Source organism: Chenopodium quinoa, unplaced genomic scaffold (assembly GCF_001683475.1).
Source record: "Chenopodium quinoa cultivar QQ74 unplaced genomic scaffold, ASM168347v1, whole genome shotgun sequence".
Lineage (NCBI taxonomy): Eukaryota > Viridiplantae > Streptophyta > Magnoliopsida > Caryophyllales > Amaranthaceae > Chenopodium > Chenopodium quinoa.
Window position 1 is genome coordinate 1112205 of NW_018744062.1, and position 25835 is coordinate 1138039.

The 25835-nt window shown below is 34.5% G+C and overlaps 2 protein-coding genes across 3 annotated transcripts; both read left to right on the top strand.

The window, feature by feature from the left end:
• The first annotated feature begins 487 nt into the window (after positions 1-487).
• On the top strand, positions 488-1930 carry LOC110690784. Its single transcript, XM_021867675.1, has 2 exons — positions 488-1229; positions 1293-1930. The coding sequence occupies exons 1-2, from the start codon at positions 488-490 to the stop codon at positions 1928-1930; spliced, it is 1380 nt and encodes a 459-aa protein (XP_021723367.1).
• Positions 1931-5564: 3634 nt separating this feature from the next.
• LOC110690692 (phosphomannomutase/phosphoglucomutase-like) lies at positions 5565-21420 on the top strand. Of its 2 annotated transcripts, XM_021867563.1 has the most exons (18): positions 5565-5814; positions 6754-6978; positions 7198-7264; positions 9914-10097; positions 12706-12758; positions 14098-14186; positions 14326-14562; positions 15267-15331; positions 18018-18078; positions 18151-18268; positions 18336-18417; positions 18527-18599; positions 18713-18774; positions 19129-19224; positions 19311-19465; positions 19553-19649; positions 20821-20898; positions 20984-21420. In XM_021867563.1, exons 1-18 carry the CDS (start codon positions 5808-5810, stop codon positions 21092-21094), a joined length of 1860 nt encoding a protein of 619 aa, XP_021723255.1. In that variant the 5' UTR covers positions 5565-5807; the 3' UTR covers positions 21095-21420. The 2 variants fall into 2 exon arrangements, with proteins under 2 accessions (XP_021723255.1, XP_021723256.1); XM_021867564.1 differs by lacking the exon at positions 6754-6978 and having other exon boundaries at positions 5566-5814.
• Positions 21421-25835: the final 4415 nt, after the last annotated feature.

Here is a 25835-nt window from a genome sequence, read left to right on the forward strand (position 1 = left end):
TCCACCGTGTCCGTGGCACGGCCCGTGGCACGGAATTCGACGTTCGTGCCGTGCCGTGCTTGACTTCGGGCCGTGCCGGGCTGCTCCGAACGGCGGGCCGTGCCGGGCGGCACGCGGGCCAACCCGGCCCGTGCCCAGGTTTACTAGAGAGAGTAGGTAATAAATGGATGGGAACGAGAATAGGAAAAAATGACATTTTTGCCATTAATGAAAAGAAAGAAATATTCCTAATTTGCGAAGTAATTTGGACCAGAGGTAGTAATAATCTTAATAAGGGTATTTTTGTAAAATTGTTAATTATTCCCTTATATACTCACCCACTATCTAAATAAGATATTGACATATCTTCATATTTCCTATCAATTAATTTTCAATCCCATTCTCAGCTTTTAATTCCTAAACTCCCATTCCCACAATTCAAACGCCCCGTTAGACCGTTAGTCCCTTGAGGCGTTGAGGAGAGGCTGCCCAAGCGAAAGATGTGCCAATGTTGAAGCTTGGGAGCTGCTCTTATGGCGTCCGAAGCATCTACTTGCGCCTTCCATTGTTGTACTCAACATCAACTTCTCTAACCAACCAAGGTAACCCTCCTTCTTCTTCTTCTTCATTCTCTACCTCATTAGCTAATTTCTTAGTTGATAATCTGGGTATCTCCAATCAACGATCTCTCTCCCTTTCCGCTAAGTTCACTAAATTATGGAAAGTGGGAGATACTACTGAATTCCATTTCTTTGAAAATGCTGATTCTGTTGTTCAATTTTTCAAACAACTTGGGTTTCAGCAATCTCATATTCAGAAAATCATTATTTATGATCCACGGTTTTTAGTTTCTAGGGTTCACAAAACCCTAAAACCCAAAATTCAGCTCTTTAATGATCTGGGTATGTCTGAGTCTGATGTTGTTCAAACAGTTAGTAGAAATCCTAAGATATTGCAGCAACGTTTGGGTCCAACAATTCATGCTCTTAAGACTGTTTTGGGTAGTGATGAGAATGTTGTCACATTTCTCAAGCGATCAGGTTGGTTCAACTTTCATGGCGTTGCTAATTATTTGATTCCCAATGTTGAGCTATTGCAAAAGTATTGTGGCATTTCTAGGGACACAATCCAGAAACACATTTTTCGGCAGCCTAATATTTTTACAGTGAAAACTGATGTGCTTCGAGATATCTTAATTAAGGTTGAACTACAGTTAGGGATTCCTCGAGATTCTTCGATGTTCTTGTATGGTGTTTATTTACTGGTTTTCTTACTTCTGCTGTTGCTTTGTCTGAGGCTGTGTTCTTGAAAAGGTTTGTTCTGCCATTTGAGGAAGTCCATGATGTTTATGCTCAATTGTTTTACTCAACTTCAACTTCTTCTTCTTCTTCTTCTTCGGCGGCCTAATATTTTTACAGTGAAAACTGATGTGCTTCGAGATACTTTAATTAAGGTTGAACTAAAACTAGGGATTCCTCGAGACTTTCCAATGTTCTTGTATGGCGTCAATATTCTGCTTTTCTATGGTGAGAAGAATATCAAGGATAAATGCAAAGTATTTATGAGTTTTGGATGGACTCAATCTGATGTTATGAAATTGATCCGGCAAAATCCTATGTGTTTCACTAGTTCAAAGGCCAGAATCAAGGAAAGACTAGGCTTTCTGATGAACCAAATGAGTTACAAGCCTTATTATTTAGCAACGCAGACTAAATTATTCATATGTAGCTTGGAGAAGAGATTATTGCCAAGACATCGAGTCTTACAGATTTTGAAGGAGAAAGGGCTTTTAAGGATGGATTATCATCTTTCTTCTACTATTTCCTTGACTGAGTCTGTGTTCTTGAAAAGGTTTGTTCTTCCATTTGAGGAAGTCCATCAAGTTTATGCTCAACTGACAGGTTCTACAGTGGAGTCACTCAATGTAGGAAGATGCAAAAGCCAATCTTAAAGAGTTCTACATGTTCGAATGCTGCTTGATGTTAGTCAGTGCATAAGGTATCAGGCAATGTTAACTTCGTTATTAATATTCTTGCGATATCATTTCCTTGTCCTGAGTGGCCTTCATACCTGTTGGGAATGAACCAGGAAAGGTTGTAAACCATTGTAATTGTGAAGGTTTGCAATGCCATATTTTAGTTGCTTTGCAATGAGTAGAAGTTAAATTTAATCTCCATATTTTTATACTACCTTCTTTCTTTTTAAGTTGACTGTTTGTTCATTCATGTTTGCCAATGTACAATTTCAATGATTAATATCTCTAACTATCAACTAATAAATTTTTTTAAAAGTTGATATTATAAAGACAAACATTGAGATGGTTATAACAAGACCCCACATAACTATTGTTAGTTTAAGTAGAGTTTGTAAATGGTGTTAAAATTCAACACGTGTCAACTGTAAAAGAACAAAGGAAGTATTAAATGGCTTTCTTAGAGATTTTTGTTCTTAAAGGTTTGGACTTAAGGAATTCTTTGTAATTGGTTTTTCCCATATGAATCCCCTTTATGCAAAACCTTTGAGATCATTACCTATGTAAATAGGTTCTATATTTTAACAGTAAATTATTACTATGTTCTATGGACTGTGATGGAGTGATGGACATTTTTTGGTGGAAGTTAGTGTCGATTTATAATTAAGATGAGGTACGTATCTCTCATTCACTGCTCTATTTTCCCTACTACTAGTATTATAACTTATAGCGAAAAGCTTTGCACTAGTTACAGTGCTGTGATGTTACAAGAAAGAGTAGTTTTCTTCTTTATGCTTTTGTGCTGTTCAAATGCAATTCAGTTTATGAAAGTAAGGTTAGCTAATCTTGAAATTGCTGACCATGGTAATAATCAACTTGCAAAGCCTAGACTGCTTCTGTTCTTTTTTCTAGTGGCAACACCTTTGGCTTCCTGCTAATATTGAAACTCTGTGTAGTAGCAGAACTAATTTAGTAGTTTTGAGAAATGGAAAACATGGAAGGCTGCAGTACGGTGTCTTCTTGTGCATAATGATTTTTTGACCAATTCTGTTTTATTTCCTTATCTATGTCTTAGAGTTTCTGGTAGCACCGTAGCAGCACCTCAGTCATTATAAGTAGGCTTTTGAAGGCTTAAAATCAATGTTGGTCCTTGGTAACGTATAGATACTATATAGTTCTATTGATTGCAGAGTTTATCTTGGGATTGTTATTTGTCCCAAGTGACTATTGTGCAAATTGATTCTCTTATGATTGTGAGGGAGCTATGACATATGATTTTGACTATGGCTTGCTGTTGAATTGGTGGAATATTCTGCCTTAATGGATATCCCAGCCAGATAGAGATGATGGAATCAGTTCATTGATAGGTTGAGAAGATGGATCATAATATGGGTAACGACTCTGTTTCTCCTGTTTTTGCTGATTTGAAATTTTTTGTGGTAATATGAATTTAGATGTTAATTTGCAATTTGCATAAAATTTCTGAGAACACAGGATACGATAATTTAGCTTAAGTTGAGGTTGAAGATATTGAAAACGAAGTAAATTATGCTGTTATTTGCTACTTCCTTGAAGCTAATCTTCTAAATGTGTTTGAAAATTATGTTAAATGCATATGGGGTAGATTGCGAGTCGCAATCCTGGCAACTTTCTTCTTCCAAGGGAGAACTAATTTTTCCATGAATTAAATCTTCAATTTTATCGTTAAATCATATAACTGTCTCCATGGGACCTTTTTTTTTTTTTTTTTTTTTTTTTTTTTTTGGTATGGAGCCAAGTTGTAAAATGCTAGACTCTTGACCTTGTTGTCAATAACATTGATGTCTGTTTGGGTATAATTTGTAGCTGCTCTCACTTCGTGGCTTGCAGGCTGCCTACTTACTCTCGATTTAATTAGATATTGCTACTTCCTTACAGGTGTGTATTAAGTAGGAATTGCCTAAGCAGACTTGTGTAACTTGCAGTCAAGTAGTGGTCTATCAGTAGAAGCAAGTTCAAGGCATGAAATGCTCCATGTTAGGATACTCAGCTAATACACTTTTGCTGTTGTGGACACCGAAGTTGTTTAACCTACAAAAAATTAGAACATATAATGGTCTCAAAACAACTTACTCAGGTAAAGATTCCTTTATTGCTTTGGATATAGAGAAGATTAATGGGAAGAGGTATGTGATGCTACCAAGGTCAGTTGTGATGATGTGGTTGTGGTTCCTTTGATTCTTATAGTAAGTTGAATGGTAAGTATGTTGAGGAGAGGCCGACTCCTTCCACTCAAGCATGGATAATTTTGCTTATGAAGTGTGGGAGACTCAATGGATTTCATAAGCAACTCGGGTGAGAAATCGTCTTAAGCTATTGATCCTCATTAGTTGTGACAAATATGAAGGCTTAGAACGCTTCTAGACTTTATCTTATTTTGTGTAATGGATGAGATATATTACTTCTCCACACGAAATAATCAAATTTTGTTCATGTAGCCGATCCTACTTATGAGATTGAGGCTTTGATTGATTAATTGATGATATATTACTTCGTGATGGTAGAATTTTCTCATGTGCGAGTCCTTTAGTTATCTCTATGGATGTTACTCGGTACTACTTTTTTAATGCAATTGATTTGTAGTAGCTTTAATACTGTGCAAGGTTGGTTTTAATCAACTAATATTTTTGCCGTCTATGGTGCAAATCATAGAACTACATTTCAATATACCCTTGATAATATGATATACCAACTACAAGTATAAGTTAAATCCATTAGAATATGGTTTCTACTTGTTAATCCTTATGTTTAAATATAAATGCCTCAATTTGACTTTACCACTTTTTTTTGACTAAATATAAATTCATTATTATTACTTGTTAATCTGCATGTTTAAATTATTTCGGTGTCAAATCAATTAAATACTACTAATAAAATTACTCAAGTAAAGGAACAATTAAGAATTTCTTCAAAAAAAAGAACAATCAAGAATTTTCATATAATACCATACAAGACCTAACTAAATTAAAAAAAAATGTACTTATAGAATTCAATAGAAGGTGTAGTCTTCAACATGTTTGAAAAGCTATAAAGAAGATTAGTATATAAGAGTTATAGAAGTGAGCCTGAAACACTATTTTTTTTTTTTTTTAAAAAAAAAAAGAAAAAAAAAGAAAAATAGGTTTTGCTACTCTTTATCATTCTATTTGCGAAAATATTTATGAAAATTACAATTATTACAAATCTAATAAGATCTCATTTGATATACGTAGTATTTTTAAATAAATTAACGTAAATTTTGATCAAATTAGGCAATTCGACTACATTATATCAGATCAAATTAGATAAAACTTGTAAAAATAAAGTGAACTTACGACGCCTCGGCCGGTCGAGGAATTCTTGGACTCTAATTGTTAGAAATGACTCTAACAGCACACGACAACAAATTATATCAATACCAACAAAATAATTTTATGTTCGTTGGTATCATTGAATAAGGTTGTTGATATCGTGGTGATATTATCTAAAATACAATGAAATATCAACATATGTTATGACATTAATTTTTTCAAATACCGTAAAAATAAATGGACGATTATGCGGTTATGCCCCTTGTTAGAGTCCTAGAATTCTTCCGGTCTTAACCATTTAGATATCGCATTTGTGCACTTTACACAGAAAGCTCCACCAACTCAAATATTCTCTCTCCTCTTTTCTCCACTTTCTTCCACCAGCTTCTCTTCTTCCTCATCTCATCAAAATTTTCAATCGCGATTGAAAACCTTAATAAATTCAATTAAACGAAGAATTAATCTTCAGAATTAGTTTCGTGATTTTCATTTCCTATTTATTCAACACTCGATAGATTCCCACCACCATGTCAGGTGATTTTTTTTTTTTTTGAATTTATTGCTTCTAATGATACAAGTTTTAAATTACTGTCAAATACTCTTGCAAATGGTGCTGTTATAGTGTATATGTTAGTATTATTGCTATTGCAAATTGTGTGTTTGTCATTTTAACATTGTGGAATCATAGCTTACATTTTTGTGATGGTTGAATTATGTTCTTATTGAGGAAATATGATGTAAAAAATACTTGGAAAAAATGGTCCGACAAGGCGACAATCCGAGTAGATTTAAATCCAGGCTAATTGCTTATAAGGGGAGTTGGGTCGTTAATGGGTTAGTATTAATTTTGTAGTTTGCTTCAAATGAGCTAGTTTTGGATGTGATTGTAGATATGAGAGGGTGTAAAATTAAACGGTTATACGACTTACACCCGAGTGTAGGATAGAAATCGTATTGTGCTTGCGGGTGTTTTTATACTATAGTCAGATGGGATTCATAAGAGTTTAATTATATTATCTGTTGCCGTATTTTATAATAAAAAAAAAAGTATGCTTGTGATGGTTAAGCTAAAATGAGGAGAACAAAACAAGGAGGATAATAGACAGAAATCTAAATCACTTATCAATAATTAATCTGCACTTTGACTGCATAGAAATGGAATTAATTCACTGTGGTTACTGGTTTCGGTGTTAACGGAATTGGCACCTTTAACGTATAATCTGGTACACTTGATTCTTGTGGGAATTTTCTTGTTTGTAGCAATAAACTGTTAAATCTACATTTCTACTGGATTCATACTGTTGTATTATAACCATCTCTGGTTCAATATGATAATAGGCAAAGTCCCACAAGGCATGTCAAGTTCATAAAATATACCTATTTAAGAAGAACTTAGAAAACAAAGAACCTGCCACAGTCATTATCAAAGGTTTAGAGTTCTAATTCTGATACGAATTGTAAATTTTCATGCAGCGGTGTCAGGGAAGATTTTTCAAAATGTTTCTGTAGCACACCACTGCCAACAAAATAGACAATTCCACAGCCAATGCAGCAGAGACTCTTTTACTTCAAACTTCCGCAACTTCCTTCCATTAAAGGGAAGGAAGTCAGCATGGAATGGTATATTGGCCATGCAGTTGCGCACTTTGTCAATGTATCAGAACAATTTTGTTAGTCGAGGAAGTATTTGCTGCAATGGTCTGTTCTAGACTCTCAAGATTGCTATCTAGTGCTACCGTAGCGCTCTGGCAATCTTTTTAGTTTATTTGTGTTTTTTCTTGTTATTGTTTGACTTCTTCTATTTTATTACCATATTACTCCGTATTTTTTTCTAATTTTTTTTGGCTGTTTTTTTGCTTTTGAAGACTAAAATTACTTGTACTTCATCTAGATTCACATTTTGTTATGCTCTTGCAGCTGCTTCATCTTCCACAGCAGTTCGATCCCTTGAAAAGAGTGACTTTCTCAAACTTCAAAATGGCAGGTAAGAGAACATTATGCATCATTTGGGCTGTATTCTTCCGACTTATCAGTCTACTTGGAATTCAGTTAAGAAATATTATACTTATCAACTTCTTATATGATGTGATTGTTTATATTCGTGGCTTTGCAAATTTGAGGTGTATGGTTCCTTGTATTTATATTTGAAGGTGAACAACGTTGAAATCAAAAACTTTCATATGCTTTTCTGGTAGCTTGTTCGGACCCTTGAGCTTATTTTTTCTTCTTTAAGTACATTTTTTAATAGTCAATTTTGTATCAAAATTCAGAAATTATTGATAATTATGTTGCTAGCATGAGTTTTTGTAACATATGGTGCATTTTGCATGTAGCTTGAAAAGCTACACCAGAACTAAACCTTTTCATGTCCAATATCCTTTCATTCATCATGGTATCACACCTTGATGTCATACTTCACATCCTGATGAAACCAGATTTAACAATTAGTTCTTAGCAAGCAACTGAAAGACTTTAGCCCTGGCACTATATGTAATATTAAACAATTAGAGTTTACACCAAGGTACAATGTTACCCTTAATATTACTCTATTAGATTTCATATTTTCATACCTACAAACTGGTTGCAAATTCACATTTTTGGGAGGTAGTGCGTGAAGGTTTTATATATATATATATATATATATATATATATATATATATATATATATATATATATATATATATATGTACATATATATATGTATATGTACATATATATATGTATATATACATATGTATATACATATACATATGTATATATATATGTATATGTATATATATTATATTTTTTTAATATTTTTTATGTTTCAAATTGGTTTTTCTTTCATATCTTGATCATTTATTTATATACATATAGAAGTATTGGGAAATTGAGACTAAATGAGACAATGTTAAGTTGTGGAACTTTACTAGAGGTTAGTGGATAGTATCAGAAGTTAAATATTGATGTTATAATGAGTATAGATACACTGTAACAATATGGCATATTGTTGAATGCTAGCTTAATTTGTTATTTGCTTATCCAATGATGTAGTAGTCTATCTTTAATTATTTGAGGATTAATATAAGCAGTGCAAACACTAATTCTTGAAAAAAGTTTAGGCTAAGTATTGAAGAGAAACAATAGTAGCTAATAGGTTGTAGCAGTCTTATTCAACATACTAATTACACCTGCAATCTTATGTAAAAGAATGTAACATCAGTGTATGTTGTAGGTTCATTCCATCAAGGTAAATTCTTATATTAAAATATACTCACAATAACCTATATTTGAAACCATAATAGATTTTAAGACTTTTAACGATTTTTATGTTTATATTTTTGGGAGACAGCCAGTTACATAAGTGTCCTTAATTTTTTTTATTGGTGAAGACATAAGTATCCTTAATTAAATTAAATAAATTTACAATTATACCCCTTTCCTTTGGGATGTTGATGGCAAAATTCCTATTCCCCAATTAGAGGCCTTTTTTCAAATTTTTACTTAGGCAAAGGGGGTTTGCATTGCATAGATCTCGTTGGGACACCCAATTTGAACAAATAAAATAAAATCGGCCTGATTGGAACATAGGAGCAAAGTCACAACCTCCCGAAGTTTTCCCTCCATATTTCTAAATTCAGGCCTCGGGAACCGATAAAGGCCCATGCCTGCCTAGTATTTGGAGGTGGCCTTTTTTCTGTCCATAAGGAGTGTTGGAGTTTCTGTCATGTGATTTTGAATTGATGCCACTTTGATTTGTGGGCTTTAGAAGAATGAAAAAGAAGATGTGATGGACTGGTGATTCTCTAGCCCTTATAAGTGCTGGATGCTTGTATTTTCTTGGGAATTGTGCTAACCTCTGCTAACTAGTAAAATGCTTTGGGATAGAATAATTTATCTAGCATTTTTGTGGGCTTTGGTAGCGGGGGATTTTAGCAGTTAGTTTGGGAAATTCAAAGATTCTGGGCTACATTCTAAACTGTTCCTGCTGCTAGCAGGACAGCTTGTCTTAACTTTTAGTAATCTGTATCTGCTGTTTTAATTTTTTCTTTGTCAATGTAATGTAATTCGGAACAAGTACTTTTCCAATATAAGCTTTGAAGACAATGATCATTGTTGATTGTTCTGGAAATATTATGTTAAAGAAACTCATTTAGACATGATCTTCCACTATAGTAAATGTGATTAAAGGAAAGCATTTTGTAATCATTTTGTTGGCAAATAACTTCTCTATCCTAGTAAGCAGAATTGGCTGAGCGCAAAATTTCTGTATCTTGTACTGCCTGCACTTCTTTCTTTTATCAGCATAACGGAAAAACAAAAGACAAGGACCAGAAAGATAAATGGTTGTTTGTAGAAGATCAAAGTATAGATTGCAGTCAAATTGCTTCAGGGAATTGGGGTTATCATGCTTTGAAGTCTGGAGATATATTTTGTAGATGTTGTCACTTGAATTAGTTTTGGTTAAAATATAAACTAATTTGAAATGTGCATTTGACCAACTAATCAACAACCATTACTCATCTTTTGTTTATAAAAATGGCAGCATTTGTTTTACTAATGTGTTTGATTTTACTGCTGGAGTGGGGACTTCGTAATTTTTTGTTAAAACTAAAATTTTGGTTCTGTACATGTGTTTTCGTTTTTGATACAGTGATATCCGAGGGGTTGCTGTTGCTGGTGTTGATGGCGAACCTGTTACACTTACAGAACCAGTATCAGAGGCAATAGCTGCTGCATTTGCTGCATGGCTTTCTAATAAAAAGAAAGTTGATGCTTCTACACCCATGAGCGTTTCCATTGGTCATGATTCTCGAATTTCAGCATCAATGCTTCAGGTAAATTACTGTTTTTTTAAATGAATATATTGTAATTACCTTCTTTAAATCTCATAAGAACAATTAAGCAGTTGTCTGTTTAGATAAGATGCTGAAAATCTTGCAAAATGTGTTTTAACTACCCGTCTCTCTATTGGTCTGGAGTCTTTTAATTATGGTACAACACATGAGTATCAAGAGTTTGCTGAGTATGTTTGATAATAACGTGTGTCAAAGTTTAAGAGAAATGTCAAAGTTTAAGAGAAACTCTTTCCTGACAACATTGTTGAATTTTATGATTGGTCTTTGAATTGTTTATAGAAATATCATCTTGAATGTGAAGCTATGCCCCAAAAGCCACCTTATTAATGACTAGTAGAGAAATGTTGTCATACTCCCAGGAAAAGGCTCATGGAGGGTGCATTTCCGGTTCTAGGTTTTTTTATCGTGTCCTAGGATTACAATGCCAAAAGGAACCGAGACAGTGTGGCCTCATCCTTTATATTTTTTGAATTTAAAGCTAGAGGTGTCTAGAAATTTACCACTATAACGATTTTTTTATCCATCAATGTCATCTCTTCCTATTATTGTGAAGCCAAATCCCCTAATTGTTGGATTTTTCACCCACCAATAGGGAACGTAAGCTTGGTTTAAATCTTATTTCTAACTAGTGTCTCAATGATATATCAACCTATTATGAGAGGAATTGTCGATTCACAAAGTTGGTTATTGCATTAGGTTGTAAAGCTAGTAACGCAAAGCTACCATCTGGGCGCATGCGCCATTATGGGGGCTTTGGTCCCTAAGAGCATGTGTCGGTGGCTAAGTCAACTACCTTAGAAGTATGATTTTTTAACCGAGTGGAAGTTTGGCTTCTTTTATAGATGCCTTAAATACGCGACAGGATATTGTTCGTGTCATAGTGAGATTGATTCCTAACTACTAAGATTTAAACATATGCGTATTCGATTCATTCTCCACCTTCCCTATAAACACTTATATGTGGCTACACAAGGGTAGGAACGTGCCTTGGTTGCTAAAACAATTACTTAGTTTGTGGGAAAAGTCTAAATTACATGGGGGCCTCCTTGAGCATGGGGTATGGGCAAAAAGCATGAGCACTAGGACAAAGCAGAAAAACATCTCGCCTTAAGGGCATTTTGGGAGAGGCATGACATGAAGTAGAGCCAAGCAAAGGAATGAGCAAGAGAAGAGAAGAGGCAAGGCAAGGCGTAGTTAAGACATCATAAGACTTGATTATGAGTGCTACATAGTCATGGGCCAAGACATGAATTAGGTGGCCTCTTGAGGTTTGTCTCACGGGGTTATAAAAGTTGGTTTGGATCCATAATTATCCTACCACTAGGTTTACATTGTCCTAATAATGATATTTGGTTCAATAATATGGCTATCTCGAATATTTGTTATAGTGGTAATCAATAGCTGCAATAGATTGTTATAATCACCAACTAGGCATTTGAGATCCTAGTAAGGTGTCGATAATACATCACTAGGTTATTACACCCACCCACCTTTGTTTATTTTGGTTGTTTACCATTGTTCATAATTAAGTCTTTGTGAAAGAATCCAAAAAGGGATATTATAGAACTTCATGGGTGGTAAATCAGTATGGGTGAAAATCATTACATTTGTTTTTCCCTATTTTTTACCTATTAGATCAAATAAATTACATAAATTATTGTTAAATTTTATAAATAAAATAATTTTCTTATAAACACAAGCTTGTATGTTGTATTCAATGCCTCTCATCTCTAAACCAAATAATCCATGCACCAGCACCATCACCAGCACCACAATGCCCCATGCCCAATTCATAACAAGCCCCAAACCTGAAAAACGAGTTCTCCATGACCCCATGGGACCCCTAGGAGATCCCAAAGTGTGAAGTTCCTTTCCCAGTATGTTTCACGATGTTTTCTTATACTACGTATTTAGGATAATTTCTCACATTTTTCGTATTTCCCCCCTTTTTACCCTATCTCTCCCATTTTTCTCCTTCAGCCTTAAGATTAAAGTGTAATGGTCTATTAAACGCTGATGAGCACTACTCCATACTCTATCAGAGTATTCACATTCAAAATTAATGACAGATTAAGTTGCATCAGAACATAAAATACACAGGTGAAGTTGTAACATTCCATGCTTTCGTTCTATCATTAGTTGCCAATTTAATGCAGCCTATACAGGCCCTCCAAGTTTTTGCTGAATTTTAATTTGGTACAGCTTTCTTGTTCAGAAAAATGTAATTTTGACGCATCTTTTGCTTAAGAAATTTATTGTGACTGACATATTTGCTTATGTTTGTCAGTTTAGATTTCAAATGATAAGTTTCCTGTGACTTATCTTTGACATTTTATCCCCCCCACCCCCCTTAATATGTCATTTTTAAGCAATGATGATATACTGTTCTTTAACTTCATTATTTTTCTGAGTTGCTTCCTGCTGCATTGTAATATGTTGAATTTTCCTTACAAACCCTGTAGTCCTATACTAAATGCTGTATCCCATATTATGAAGTATGGCTTCCTCTCCACAAAATTGTAGAGCAATTTCAGTCTTCCATTTGCACTGTTTAGCTGATAATAAATTATCAAAATTCTATTGTTAGGATGCTGTGTCTCGAGGCCTGATGAGTTCTGGTGTCAATGTTTTGCACTTTGGGTAAGCTATGTCTATTCATCTTATTTTGCTTTCATTACAATATTTGTTTATGCTAGACTAGATTGCCTTCTCACCTATTTTTTAATTTTAAAATTGGTAATATTCCTGTTTTTATGCAGCAGGACATGTCTAGCACTGTCACTCCTATCCACAAATAATCTTCCTGTATTCCTTTCCACAAAAAATCTTCATGTTGCTTTAAATGGATAGAGTTCACACTTAATCCATGTGATGTGGACTGCACCACTAATTTTCTCTCTCATATTCTCACTCCACCCTACTAATTTTGTTAATATGCATGCCTAATCCTAATAGGAAGATTATTTGTGGGCAGGAGGAATGTTAGTTTATAGTGGTTAAATGACAGTTCTCTTTGTTTTTTATTTTAGTTATCATGCTGTCAATGAGTATTGAGGAATTGATGAACACATAAATATTCAGGAGCCTGGTTTATGTATTGGCAGTTATAGTTCTTACAAATTTGTTAAACTTATTTTTTACCTGATATGATCAGTTTTCATGCTCAACAAACAATTTTCCACCTAAGTAATCTTGTTGGTTTGTGAAGCTTTAAATTTAGCTTTTGTTGGGTTTAAAAACTGGTTTATCAAGGGTGGAAAAGATTTTCCTTTCATAAAGAAGGAATGCCACAATCTCCTCAAAAAAAAACCTCACCTTCCTCTACTTCTTGTTTTCATTCCTTCCCCTCTGTTCCTCCTTTTCCATTCTCTATCTTTTCTTTAAAGGAACCAAACAAAGGAATACTGATATTCAGTTGCATCTTCCCTTGGAAAACCAATTCCATAAAAAGTTGTTTTTCAGTTAAAAATGTCTTTCGTTCAACCAAACGTAGCCTTAATCTTTTTCCCTGTATGAAATAGATTAATCATTTTGATATCCTGTCTTTATAAAAGAAGTTAATATACTCCTCTGTATCGTAATTAGGTGATGTGGGAATGAAGCAGTCAATTACTAAGTATAATATTGATGACTCACAACTTTTGTTTGTTCTAAACAATTGCTTGTTTCTCAGGGTGTATACTTAGATTTAAAAGGTCTTGGACATAAGTTAAAGCCATGAATATGATAGTTCATATATAATGCAAGTCTTAAAACATCCTTATCTCATTGTAAAAAGACATTATGTTATCCTTATTGAACAAGTAAGCAGATAGGTAGCTATCTTCTTTCCCTTCCTGTTTCTTGAATTGGAAACCATGTATGGATCCTACCGATTTAGGTTTTTCACATACTCTTTTTAGAATTCTCATGTGCACACTTGGTTCTGTTTAATGATTTGAAATGAGCCTTTTTGACAAACTTCAGATATTACATGCAGGCTAGCTTCCACACCTGCAATGTTTAATAGCACTCTCACTGAAAATGAGGAGATTAGGTGTCCAGTTGATGGAGCTATCATGATAACAGGTAGTCATTCATTTGTATGATAATGGCATAAATGATTTATAATCTCTCTAGTATAGTGTGGGAACTTGGAAAGTTGGAAGTAGTACTGATCCAGTTAGTTACTATAGCCGCATACTGAACTAATGCCTTATCATATCAGCTAGTCATCTTCCTTACAACAGAAATGGATTCAAATTTTTTACCAATGCTGGAGGTCTTGGTAAAGCAGACATCAAAGATATTCTGGAGCGTGCTTCTGATATATACAATAAAGTAACTGATGATGGTCTCCAAGAATCACAGGGAACATCTTCTGCGTCTGTTAGAAGTGTAGATTACATGTCTATCTATGCATCTGATCTTGTGCATGCCGTTCGCAAAGCAGCTGGAAATATAGGTGATCTTGCAACTTCTGTGTTTGCGTTTGTGTGTATCAGTTATTTATGCAGATCTAATAACTCGGGCCGAACATGGGTAGGTAACCAAAACAATAATGTTATCAGGTCAGGTACTCAATAACCAATAAAACCATGAATGATGCCTGCGGACAGAACTGATAGTATCATATACCTGAAAGTGTCCATTTAAATTTTTATTTATTAATAATTAATTTATATTACAGACAAGCCACAGTGACGCATTTTATGACTTTTTTTTTTGTTTAGAAAAACTAATTATTCCACTTTCCACCAATATTTTTAAAGCCTTAACTTTTAGAATTAGATGAGCAACAATAGCATCAGCATCTTCGACTGATTAAACTAAGCACATGTGATGCTTTCCTTAAAATTATTTCTTCATTTCCTTTTAAATATCAAGTAGGTCATGGAAAGTTTACTCCGAATTATGGGTGTTGTAATGAAACTATTTTAAGTGTAGAGAGTAGACATATCTACTTTTAGGTGATTTGTTGTGAAAAGAGCTCATATCTGCCCTCTTAGTATCTCCTTATAAGTTAGAACCTTGGACTTCTTTTTCTGCTTTGGAAATATTTTATATTCTAATATAAGACCAGCAAAGATATGAATGTTGTCATTTTCTGCTGTCATCTGTTTCTTCTTTAATTTGCTTATTCTCATTCCTTTTTATTCCTTGTATCAGAGAAGCCTCTAGAGGGCTTTCATATAGTTGTTGATGCTGGAAATGGAGCTGGAGGCTTTTTTGTTGTAAGTATTCTTTTGTTTGCAGTATCCGTTCTTGACTAAACATCCATTTTGACCATTTATCTATCTGTCTATATTGAAACTTGAAACCGAAACCGTGTCTTCTTCTCTACTTGTATCTTAAAATCTGGGAACAACATGAAACATGTCTGTGCTCTAGAAATTTTACTTCGTCTTCTATTCTTTGTTTAAACTTTAAAGTACTCTTCTTTTGTTAGACTAACAAGTGACATCAACTATATTCTATTGTCTATACTTGTACTGTTTACCTTCATTTATTTTGAATTTGATCTGAGGATATAATTACCTATCATCACTCCCAACCTCAGTGCTTGGAAAAACATTTCCCCACTTCATACTATTGTATCATATGCTCTATTCTTCACGATAATACTCAAGATCTTTGTGAGGCTTATATGATCTACCTTATTAAGATGGGTTATAAATGAGGCTTGATATTTCCCTTCATGTCACAATACAGTAACCTGCAGAGTTCTCTTACATCTCTCTATCAATTTGAAAAATCTAAATGATGCGGTGTTGTTGTTTTGATTCATCTTGATAATTAACAATGAATTTGAAAAATGCATGGTGTCCCTGATTTCTTGATACTCATCTGCTCAGTAACCTTTCCCATTAGCGTTTTCACTGGAGATGACTGAGGTCCATTGGCTTAACCAATGCTTTGCCTTCAATCTTTTCCCTGCCAGCACAAGGAGCTCTTTGGTACACAGTTTTGGAAGGTAGCTTTGTTATTGCCTTCCCTTATTAGATAGTCTCTGGTACTCTGATACGGTTCAGAAGGCCTTTAATATGCTGTAACAATCCTACGTGGGATGTTATCCTGCTAATGGGTGGATCTCAGGGTGGATTTGGCTCTACAACACTTTGCCTGTACAATAATAAGATTGTTGAGATCTAAGACTTGGATCAATAAACATACTTTTGTATTAAAAAAGACCATTTACAACAATACTTACATAGAGGCTACTGTTCTTCAATGTGATTTGACCAAAACAGCTAAGTTATCCACTTTGTACTTGATGATCACTGGTTGGCGGTAGCCATAAAGTCAGTAATGGAGGTTAGAGGAGAAAGTAAATTGGACCCACCAGACAATACCCCTCGAAACAGGAAGGTAGGAGGGAGAAACCACTTTCGTTAAGTCTTCATGTGTGGGATATTCGATATATTGACCTTGTGTATTGGCACTTGGCATCTATCTTTCCACATATTTTAGTTAGCTGTCATGGAAATTGGAAGTTCCTGGAAAATAAAAAGGAGTCACATTGAACTTGAGAAGTTTAACCTTCCTATCTTACAAATTTTCTTTTTTCTCTTCTGTAAGTTGCATTGTTTGGCTCAACAAGATCAACTTTTAGTAGAAATTGTGAAGTTTTGGAAATGAAACTTCCAAAAGGATATCAATTTTTAAGGCATTAATAATGTATGCTTTGTAGAATTGCCTTCTATGGAAGTTGATGCCATAAATTGTTCGTGGAAACTTACATTTATTTAACCCCGCCCACTTAGCAACATCTCATGTCTCATAGGAAATTATCTATGTGGGGAACATGAAATTTCACGATGTTTATCTAACTAAATACTCTCTCTGCTCTTAAATCATCGTCCTCTTAGGCTTGGGCATGCATATTAAGAGTAGCTATTTGGTTTGTGTAGGTTTTTTTTGGTAGATAGTGAAAAAATAAGAATTAAAAATTTTGTTTGAGGGGGAAAAGGTTAGTGGAAGGTCTCACATCACATGTGGTATGAAGAAAGAGAGTGAGTGTGCGATACTTGGTGGTGGAGCCCAAATCATATGCGTTAGATGATGGGTGAGAAAGATTTTCCATTCAAGGTAACAACACAATTATTTGGGGACTGATCAAAATAGTATTACATTAATACATGACAATTATTTGAGGAGGGAGGTAGTTATATGCATTTTTTCATCTATTATACTTCCAATGTTATAAACTAATCATTGTAAATGGATTCAAAATTCCAAGTTTTGTATAAGAAGTTTGACTTCAATAATTTGTAACTTGCATAAGTAGATTCGGGGAACCAAACAAGGCTTTAAATTCCAAGTATTTTTTTCAGTAGAACATGTGGATAAATCATAAAAAGTTGCAGAGTATGACATACTTGTTATATCATAGAGGTTTATTTCAGATTGCGAATTTGCAATCTTTTGAAACTATTCTTTTTCTTTTATATGAAAATGCCTTCTCTGTCAATTTGAAAATTTAAAAACACTAGTGCACCTTTTGGAATTACATTATTTCCTTTTTTCGATATCATTGAAAAATATTGGCGAAACAAACCATGATACGCTTTTATATCATAGATTTAGAAGATTTGACTTAAGTATCAAAAAATTATGAGAAACGAGTTTCTTATTGGATTACCTTATGATAAAATTTGTTGGATCCTCAGTGATGATTTCTGCTTAATCATAGTAAGGAGAGAATAATATAGGAAAATTAGTTGTGAAAGCTTTTATGTTTTCCAGTTTTTCTATAATAATACCGATGACCTTTTCTTGTGAAATGAAGTCAGGCTGGGTAATAACCCGTAATAGTGGCTATATTTTTGTCAATGTGGTGTGTTGATTCTGCAACATCTACTCTGAATAGGATTTTCATATCTGATATTAAGGCTTGGTCTTCTTTTGAATTACTTCTAGGACAAGGTGCTTGAGCCTTTGGGTGCTGTCACTAGCGGCAGTCAATTCTTGGAGCCAGATGGTACTTCACGGTATTGTTGACTTATTCAAGCGTGGTTCCTGATGCTTTTCTAACTAGTTTTATTTGCTTTAGGTATGTTTCCTAATCATATCCCAAACCCAGAAGATAAGGCTGCAATGAGAGCAATTACTGCGGCAGTTCTTGATAACGAAGCAGACTTGGGCATCATTTTCGATACCGATGTGGATAGGTAATAGTTTTCTTATGACATGTTCTTGCGGTTTATTGTGTTTATTTATGATATTTTCCTTTTATAGGTCTGCTGCTGTAGATTCTACTGGCAGCGAGCTCAATCGAAATCGTTTGATTGCTCTAATATCTGCAATAGTCCTTGAAGAAGTAAGAATTTCTGCTTGTACGCGTATCAGTTTCTGTTTTATACAGAGTGTATTGTTAAGTAGAAGGAGCTTCTAACTTTGTTTATTTTCCTACAATATATCTACATTAGCATCCAGGGACAACAATTGTCACAGACAGTGTGACTTCAGATGGTCTTACTCTATTTATTGAAAAGAAACTTGGTGAGTTCAAGTCCAAGTCTGTTCAGATCAACTTAATGTTCCACATTGGACTTGATTTGGTTTTCTTTAATTGTATATACCCTGAGGACTTGTTATTGACTTTGTATGAATAGGAGGAAAGCATCACAGATTCAAAAGAGGGTATAAAAACGTAATCGATGAAGCTATCCGGCTGGTAATATTTAAGTTTTATCATTCGATAGTTTTTTGAGACTAGCAAATATACATAGAAAATGGTACTATATTTTATCATTTCATCTGCCCATGTTGAACTTTTTTTTTTGTAACCTTATGTTTCCTTGATTCCTGTCATTAGGTTTGCATATATTGCATATGTTTTTGTTACATATTAGAGCTTGAACTTTGATTTCCTTTTCTTTGGAAGTTATTCTAGTACACATTTCAGTCGGTATAGATCTTGAACCATGTAATACAATCCATTTTCTCCTCATTTGTGGCATTTGATCAGATATGGTACATCATTTTTCTAGCATAAATACATACTGAACTTATAGTTTCTTCTTGATAGAACTCTATTGGAGAAGAGTCACATTTGGCCATTGAGACCAGTGGGCATGGTGCCCTCAAAGAAAATCACTGGCTTGATGATGGAGCTTACCTCATGGTAGGCAATTTCTCTTATTACTGCCTTCCCTTTTTGCTTTTCGTTCTGGATTCGTTAATTCTGTAAGTAAAGTATGCCTTTTGCAGGTTAAGCTCCTAAATAAGCTTGCTTCTGCCAGGGCATCAGGAATTAAAGGGGGCAGCAAAGTGTTGACTGATTTGGTGGAAGGCCTGCAAGAAGCAGCTGTTACTACTGAATTGAGATTAAAAATTGATCAGAATCATGTAGATCTGAAAGGAGGGTGAGCAATGGTGCCTTGACTTGCTTAGCATCTGTTCACTTTGAATTGGGTTTCATGTCATGACCTATTATCAATACATATGGGCAGATCCTTCCGGGACTATGGAGAGGCTGTGCTGAAGCACTTGGAAAATGTAGTGGATTCGGATCCTAAGCTCATAAAGGCCCCAGTTAACTATGAAGGCGTAAGTTTTCTACTAGCTTCATCTACATGAATGATATCTTAGTCATAAACAGGCTCCATATCAAGTATTTTTTTCTGCCTTCACTTTAATTTAACCTCATATGAGAGTTTGCTTACTATCAAATGCCATCTCTTCCTGAATCTCTATGTGCTGGTGGCATTTTAAGTTGTAATTATCAAATTCTATTTCTTTCTTAGCAATGTTAGCATGCCACTCTAGACTTCTAGTTGGTTTCCAGCAATGTATGCTTGAAAAAAAAAAAACCAAAACAAAACAAAACAAAAACACTACTTGTATTCATGGATAGTTCATACAACGAATTAAATTGCTCACATAGCATATGTTGGACAAATAATGCTGGATGTAATATCCTTAAGTATTCCCCTTTGCTGCTACTAATATATAAATAAATTTGAATAAATTCTATTGACAATGTTTAGTGTGTAGTTTTTACTTTTCAAGAGCATAGTGCTTGTTTTTGTCCATGGAATAGTAAAAGAAATCACATGGATAACTTAATAGTAAAAGAAATCACATGGATAACTTTTTCATATAACCAATCAGGAATGGTCTTGTGAAAGCTTAACTTCACAAAAAAAAAAAAAAGTCTGAACTAGTATTCTTAATTCAAAGGATATGGTTGGATTGTCTTAATGAACTAATATTGAGATATATCCCAGTATAGCTTCTAGCCTTCTACTCCCTCCAATCCATATTGTCATTCAGTTTATTTTATTTGACCCAAATCAATTGCTGTTTTAGGCTTCCAATGCAATGTTAAATGTCCCTACTCACTATCCTATAACAATTAGTAAGTTTAAAATGCGGATCAGAGAGAATCATATAAACTTATTTTCTTCTCTGTACTGTCTGGATGTCGTCTGATACAGATGATCTGAGGAAATTTTGGAGGTTCTTATGGTCCTGGATTTTACAAGTTTATCCTTTTAAATTCTAATTTGTTTTTCTTTCTTTTTTACATGTACACTACTTCCTCCGTTTCTTTTTAGCTGACATTATTACTTAGCCGTGTTTTCCAATGCACAAATCTAATCATTAATATCTTTAATGTCCAATAAGTACGAAGTATTTAAATTTATGCAAGGCAATCTTTCCTATACCCCTCCCTGTACAGGAATTTTACCAAGCTTGTGTTTTCTCTAATGAACAGGTTAGAGTTTCTGGTTTTGGTGGCTGGTTTCTGTTACGACTCTCACTTCATGATCCTGTTCTACCACTTAACATTGAGGTAGATAAAATCTTAACTTTTTGAGGCACCTGGCACCCATTAATATTGTTAAGTATGCTGCTTATATTATAAAGGATTATTGTAGGCACCGAGCAACGATGCAGCAGTGAAACTTGCTCTTGTTGTGCATGAAGCTGTCCGAGAGTTTCGAGCTTTGGATATATCATCATTGGATAAGTTAATCCATGGCAATTGAGTTTGCTCTACTGAGGATGTTCCTCCCAGGCACTACATTGGTGGTCTCTTGGACTCCAGCTTCAGAGAGCTGTATACTGGATACTGAATACTGATCATGGTGCCTATGTGCCTGCGAAAAAAGGGAAGAAATTACCCCAGAGGTACAAGGATTTGAATAATAGAAAATTTCAGAGTAAGGTGAACATGGTAAGGCAAGCAAGGTTAACAATTTCATATAAGCTTATTACTTATTGTATCAGGTTGTAAATTATGAAAAATTTGAAGTTTTGAGATATAAAAATTGAGAAGTTAATGATATCCCAGTTTCTTTGAGAATTTTTGAAATGGTAAGGAGTACACATGTTTTATCTTAACGACAGTCTGCTAATTTTTGAGTCTTGTCAAAATCGTCACCAAAGGTGGTAGATGGTGGAGACAATATACTAATATACCAAAACCCGAATACACCATGGCTCAAACATTGCCTGGAAATAGGCAGCACAACTGGGGTTGTGTTGTGGTTTCATTCTACATCCCAGTAGAAAACCAAGTTGTCGGGCTAAAATTCTAAATCGTAGAGACTGCCAGGGAATTCTGAAACATCTATATGCTTTACTGGCCTCCACAGGGGAATGGTTATGGTTAGGTCACCATTTCTGCGGTCACTAGTGTTGAACTCGATCTGAAGAAATGGTGAAGATGACTATTATTTCTACTACAATAGAAATGTGCAATAAAAAATCAACAATATTAAGGGAAAACAAAATCAAAGAAACACACATTTATCCATGTTCCTCTAACCATTTTTGTTTCAGTATTTCTTACTCTCCCTATAGCTTTCATCCTAATTTTGAAGAACTCAAACAACCAAATCTCGAGCACAGCAACGCCCTCAGTAATTTTACTTCCTCGTCGAAAAGTGACAAAAACACAAGCTAGCACATCTAGCAGCCCAAACTGTGAGTTCATGATGCACAATATAACATAAACTTTGGGTCATAGCTAGCACTTTGGTGGCATGATATATTGGACACAAAATAGAAATATAAGGAGTGACATTAGACGATCGATAACCATGAAGTTAGACAATTTCACCTAAAGGTTAATTGTAGGAGAAATTTATTCACTTGGTCAATAATCAAAGTCAACCAATAATCACATTCATACAAAGTATAGAATCATACTCTCTTTCACATCGATAATTTAAAGATAATTTAACATATACGATGTATAAAGTGTTGTAATACAAGGATAGCAAACTCCCACATTCAACCACCGCCTCCTCCACCACACCCTGCACCTCCTCCGCAGCCACCGGAATTGAATCCACCTCTACCATGATTACGACCATAGCCTTTACGATGTTTTTTCTGTTTATCTTTACCATCATCAGCACACGAAAATACGAGCATGGATATAGCTGAAATGGACATGACAATTAAACCAAGCAACACCATCATACCACCAAGACTTCCGAGCAGCTCGAAACCGCCAACTCCATATGGAATACGCTGAATAGACCTCAATAACCTCATTACTTAACCTTCTTCTTGATCTTTCCTTTTAGCTCTTTTCTTATGACTTTTCCCTCCAAGAATTTCAGGGTCTCCTCAAAGCAAAAGGTCAAAGTATTTGTAGGATATATAAGTACAAGTATTAATAATTAATCTCATCAAGTTGTTATCATTAGTTGATTATTGATGATAATTATTTTAAAAATTATTTAAGCATAGTTTGTTTGTTTAGCGACGTGCACATCAATACATGTTGGCTTTTGACAAGCTTATAAACGGATACTTCATACTTGTATATTTTAGTATTGATTATCTTGACTTTTCAAGACTAATAAACAATTTTAGTGGAGGAATTCCTTTTAATTTCTTCTTGTAACATATTTTTTATTTTTTAAAACACATATTCATGTATGATTGCATTGCCTAAGTCTTAAGAAGAGCTATTGACTCGTCAAAAACCAGTTTTTTTAAAAGGAAATTGCCGGTGTAAAGTAGCAAGATAATTTATTCACACTTTCTTTTGATCATCTTTTGTTATGTACTTATGTACATATATAAGAAAATATAATAATCTGAGATTTTGTTAGTTTCACCTTGATATATTTTTTTAAAATATCAATTTTTGTACGGAGTACTCCCTCCGATTTTTTTTTTTATTTGCATCACTTGGTGATGCGCGGAGTTTTAGGAGAGTAAGGCCCTGTTTGATTCACCTTAAAAAAATAATATTAAGTAAAAATAATTTCAGTTCAGTAAAAATAAGTTCAGTTCAGTAAAATTAATTTCAGTTCAGTAAAAATAATTTCAGTTCAGTAAAAATAAGTTCAGTTCAGTAAAATTCAGTTTTCTTAAAGAAGAATTATAATAGAAAATCAGTAAAAATAATTTCAGTTCAGTAAAAAAAATTTAAGTTCAGTAAAATAATTTAAGTTCAGTAAAATTAAGTTCAGTTCAGTGAAAATAATTTCAGTTCAGCAAAATTAAGGTGAATCAAACAAAGCCTAATACTCCCTTCGTTTCACAATGATGTTCTTATTTGAAATCTTTGAATTTATCTTTTTATAAAAAGAAAATGTTCTAAATTTCTCTTAATCTACTTCCTTCGTGTTTTAGTAATTGTTACAGTTTGATTAAACACGAATACCCCCACAACTTTTCCAACAATGTATTATACAATCACATCTATACTTATATAAAAAAAAAGTTCCTAAAAACGTTTATGTGTCACATAAATTTGCACTACATTGCGCCAAATCATCATTTAAATATCATTATGCCATGTCACTTCTAGCATTGCAACATTTATTCCATGTCATTATTAATAAGAAAAAAAAAACATCACACAAGGTTTGAACATTGTATCTCATGGTTACAAGATCACGCACCTTGCCATCTAAGCCACGACCAATTTATGTTCTTTATATACACATAATTAAATATACGTGTATAAGTAAGCACAATATAAATAAATATGTATCTTGAAAAAATAAATAAAGAGGAATAGCCTCAACAATTCCTAAACAATGGAAATGTAATATCTTAAAAAATGGGATTTTGGATTACATTTTGTTTTAAAGTAGTAATCCGGTACAACGCTCGGGGTACACACTAGTTTGTTTTAGTGATTGCTAAATACCGCCCACGTTTTTTTTATCATACCGCCAACAAAAGTGATGAAGAGACAAAACTACCCTTACTCATCCCCGCTTTGCTTTCTCTCTCCTTAGTCCATTAAGTCTCAACCTCAATCGTCAGCCACCACCGACACCACCACGACCACCACCACCCACTGCACCATCACCGCCCATAACCACCACCACCCACTGCAGCATCACTGCCCACAACAACCAAAAGGACTAGAGGTACCAAATTTTTTTTAAGTTACAACTTATATTTCCGGCAACCACAACAGCGAGTCAGTCAACCACCATCGGAATAATGACGACCCACCACCTTCCCTGTCGTGCGGGAAGGTGGTTTTTTTAACCCTGGCGACCAGCACAACCGACAACTCACTACTGCAATTGGTTTCAACTGCCGGTTGACCACGGTAATCGGCATCCAAAACCTGTTACCGTACCAGGTTACCGGTTTTTCATGCCGATTGACCAGGTTGACCGGCATCCAAAACCAATTACCGTGGTGTTTAATCGGTTTTGCATGCCGATTGTGAGCGCATAAAGATTAAAAAAAATCAGAGGTACATACTGCCCTTTCACCTCCGATCGCTGCCCCTGCGCTAGCTCCACCTCCGATGTACTTCCGTCAGACCACTGCTTCCCTTCATCTGTTGTTGTTGCGGTTGATGGTGGTTGGGGAGTATGGGTGTTCGCGGTGCGGTTTGGATCAAAAACCGCACCAAACCGCAAAAGTGCGGTTTGTAATTTTTTCAAACCGCACCAAACTGCACCAAATCGCATCGCAAGATGCGTTGCGGTGCGGTTTAACCGTATTTTATTAAAATTGTAATTATTCTTTTTAAGACAAAACTTTTATTTTATATTATAATTATTAATTGATAATTTAAATATTAAACTCATCTTATTAACCTTTAATTAACTAATAGTAAAAAATTAGCTCATATATTTTAGGTCTTTTATATAATTTTAATGAAAAAATAGTATAAAAATCGCAAACCGCATTAAAGTGCGGTTTGCGGTGTGGTTTGGTCTTAATAATTTTGAAAACCGCACCAAACTGCAAAACGCGATTTGGTCATTTTAAAAAACCGCATCGCAATTTTCAAACCGCACCAAACCGCAAAATTGCGGTTAGGTTTGCGGTTTGGTGCGGTCTAAACCGCACTCTGTACAGCCCTATTGGGGAGTGGTGGTTATGGTGGTTACGGGTGATGAGAGAGAAAAAAAAAAGAAAAAAAGGAAGATGTGTGGGGGTATAGTAAGGGTATTGGTGTCCATTCACCTTAAATGTCGACGATTTTGATAAAATTTGTTGGCGGTATTTAACACCCTCCTTTGTTTTTTATATAGTAGTAAATTAATTAAGTAAAAACCATTATGTGTATAGTGAAAAAAGTCAAACTATAACACTTATTAAGACACGGAGGGAATATAAGAACAAATATAGTCATGCGGGATCTAGTATTATTCGTCTTGGTGAGTAGATTGTTACTCCCTCCGTTTTTAAATACTTGCTCCATTTCTCCATGTGCGGAGTTTTAGGAGAAATTGGAGAAAATAATAAAATATGGAGGTAGTGGGGTTACTGGGATAGTTGAGAAAATAA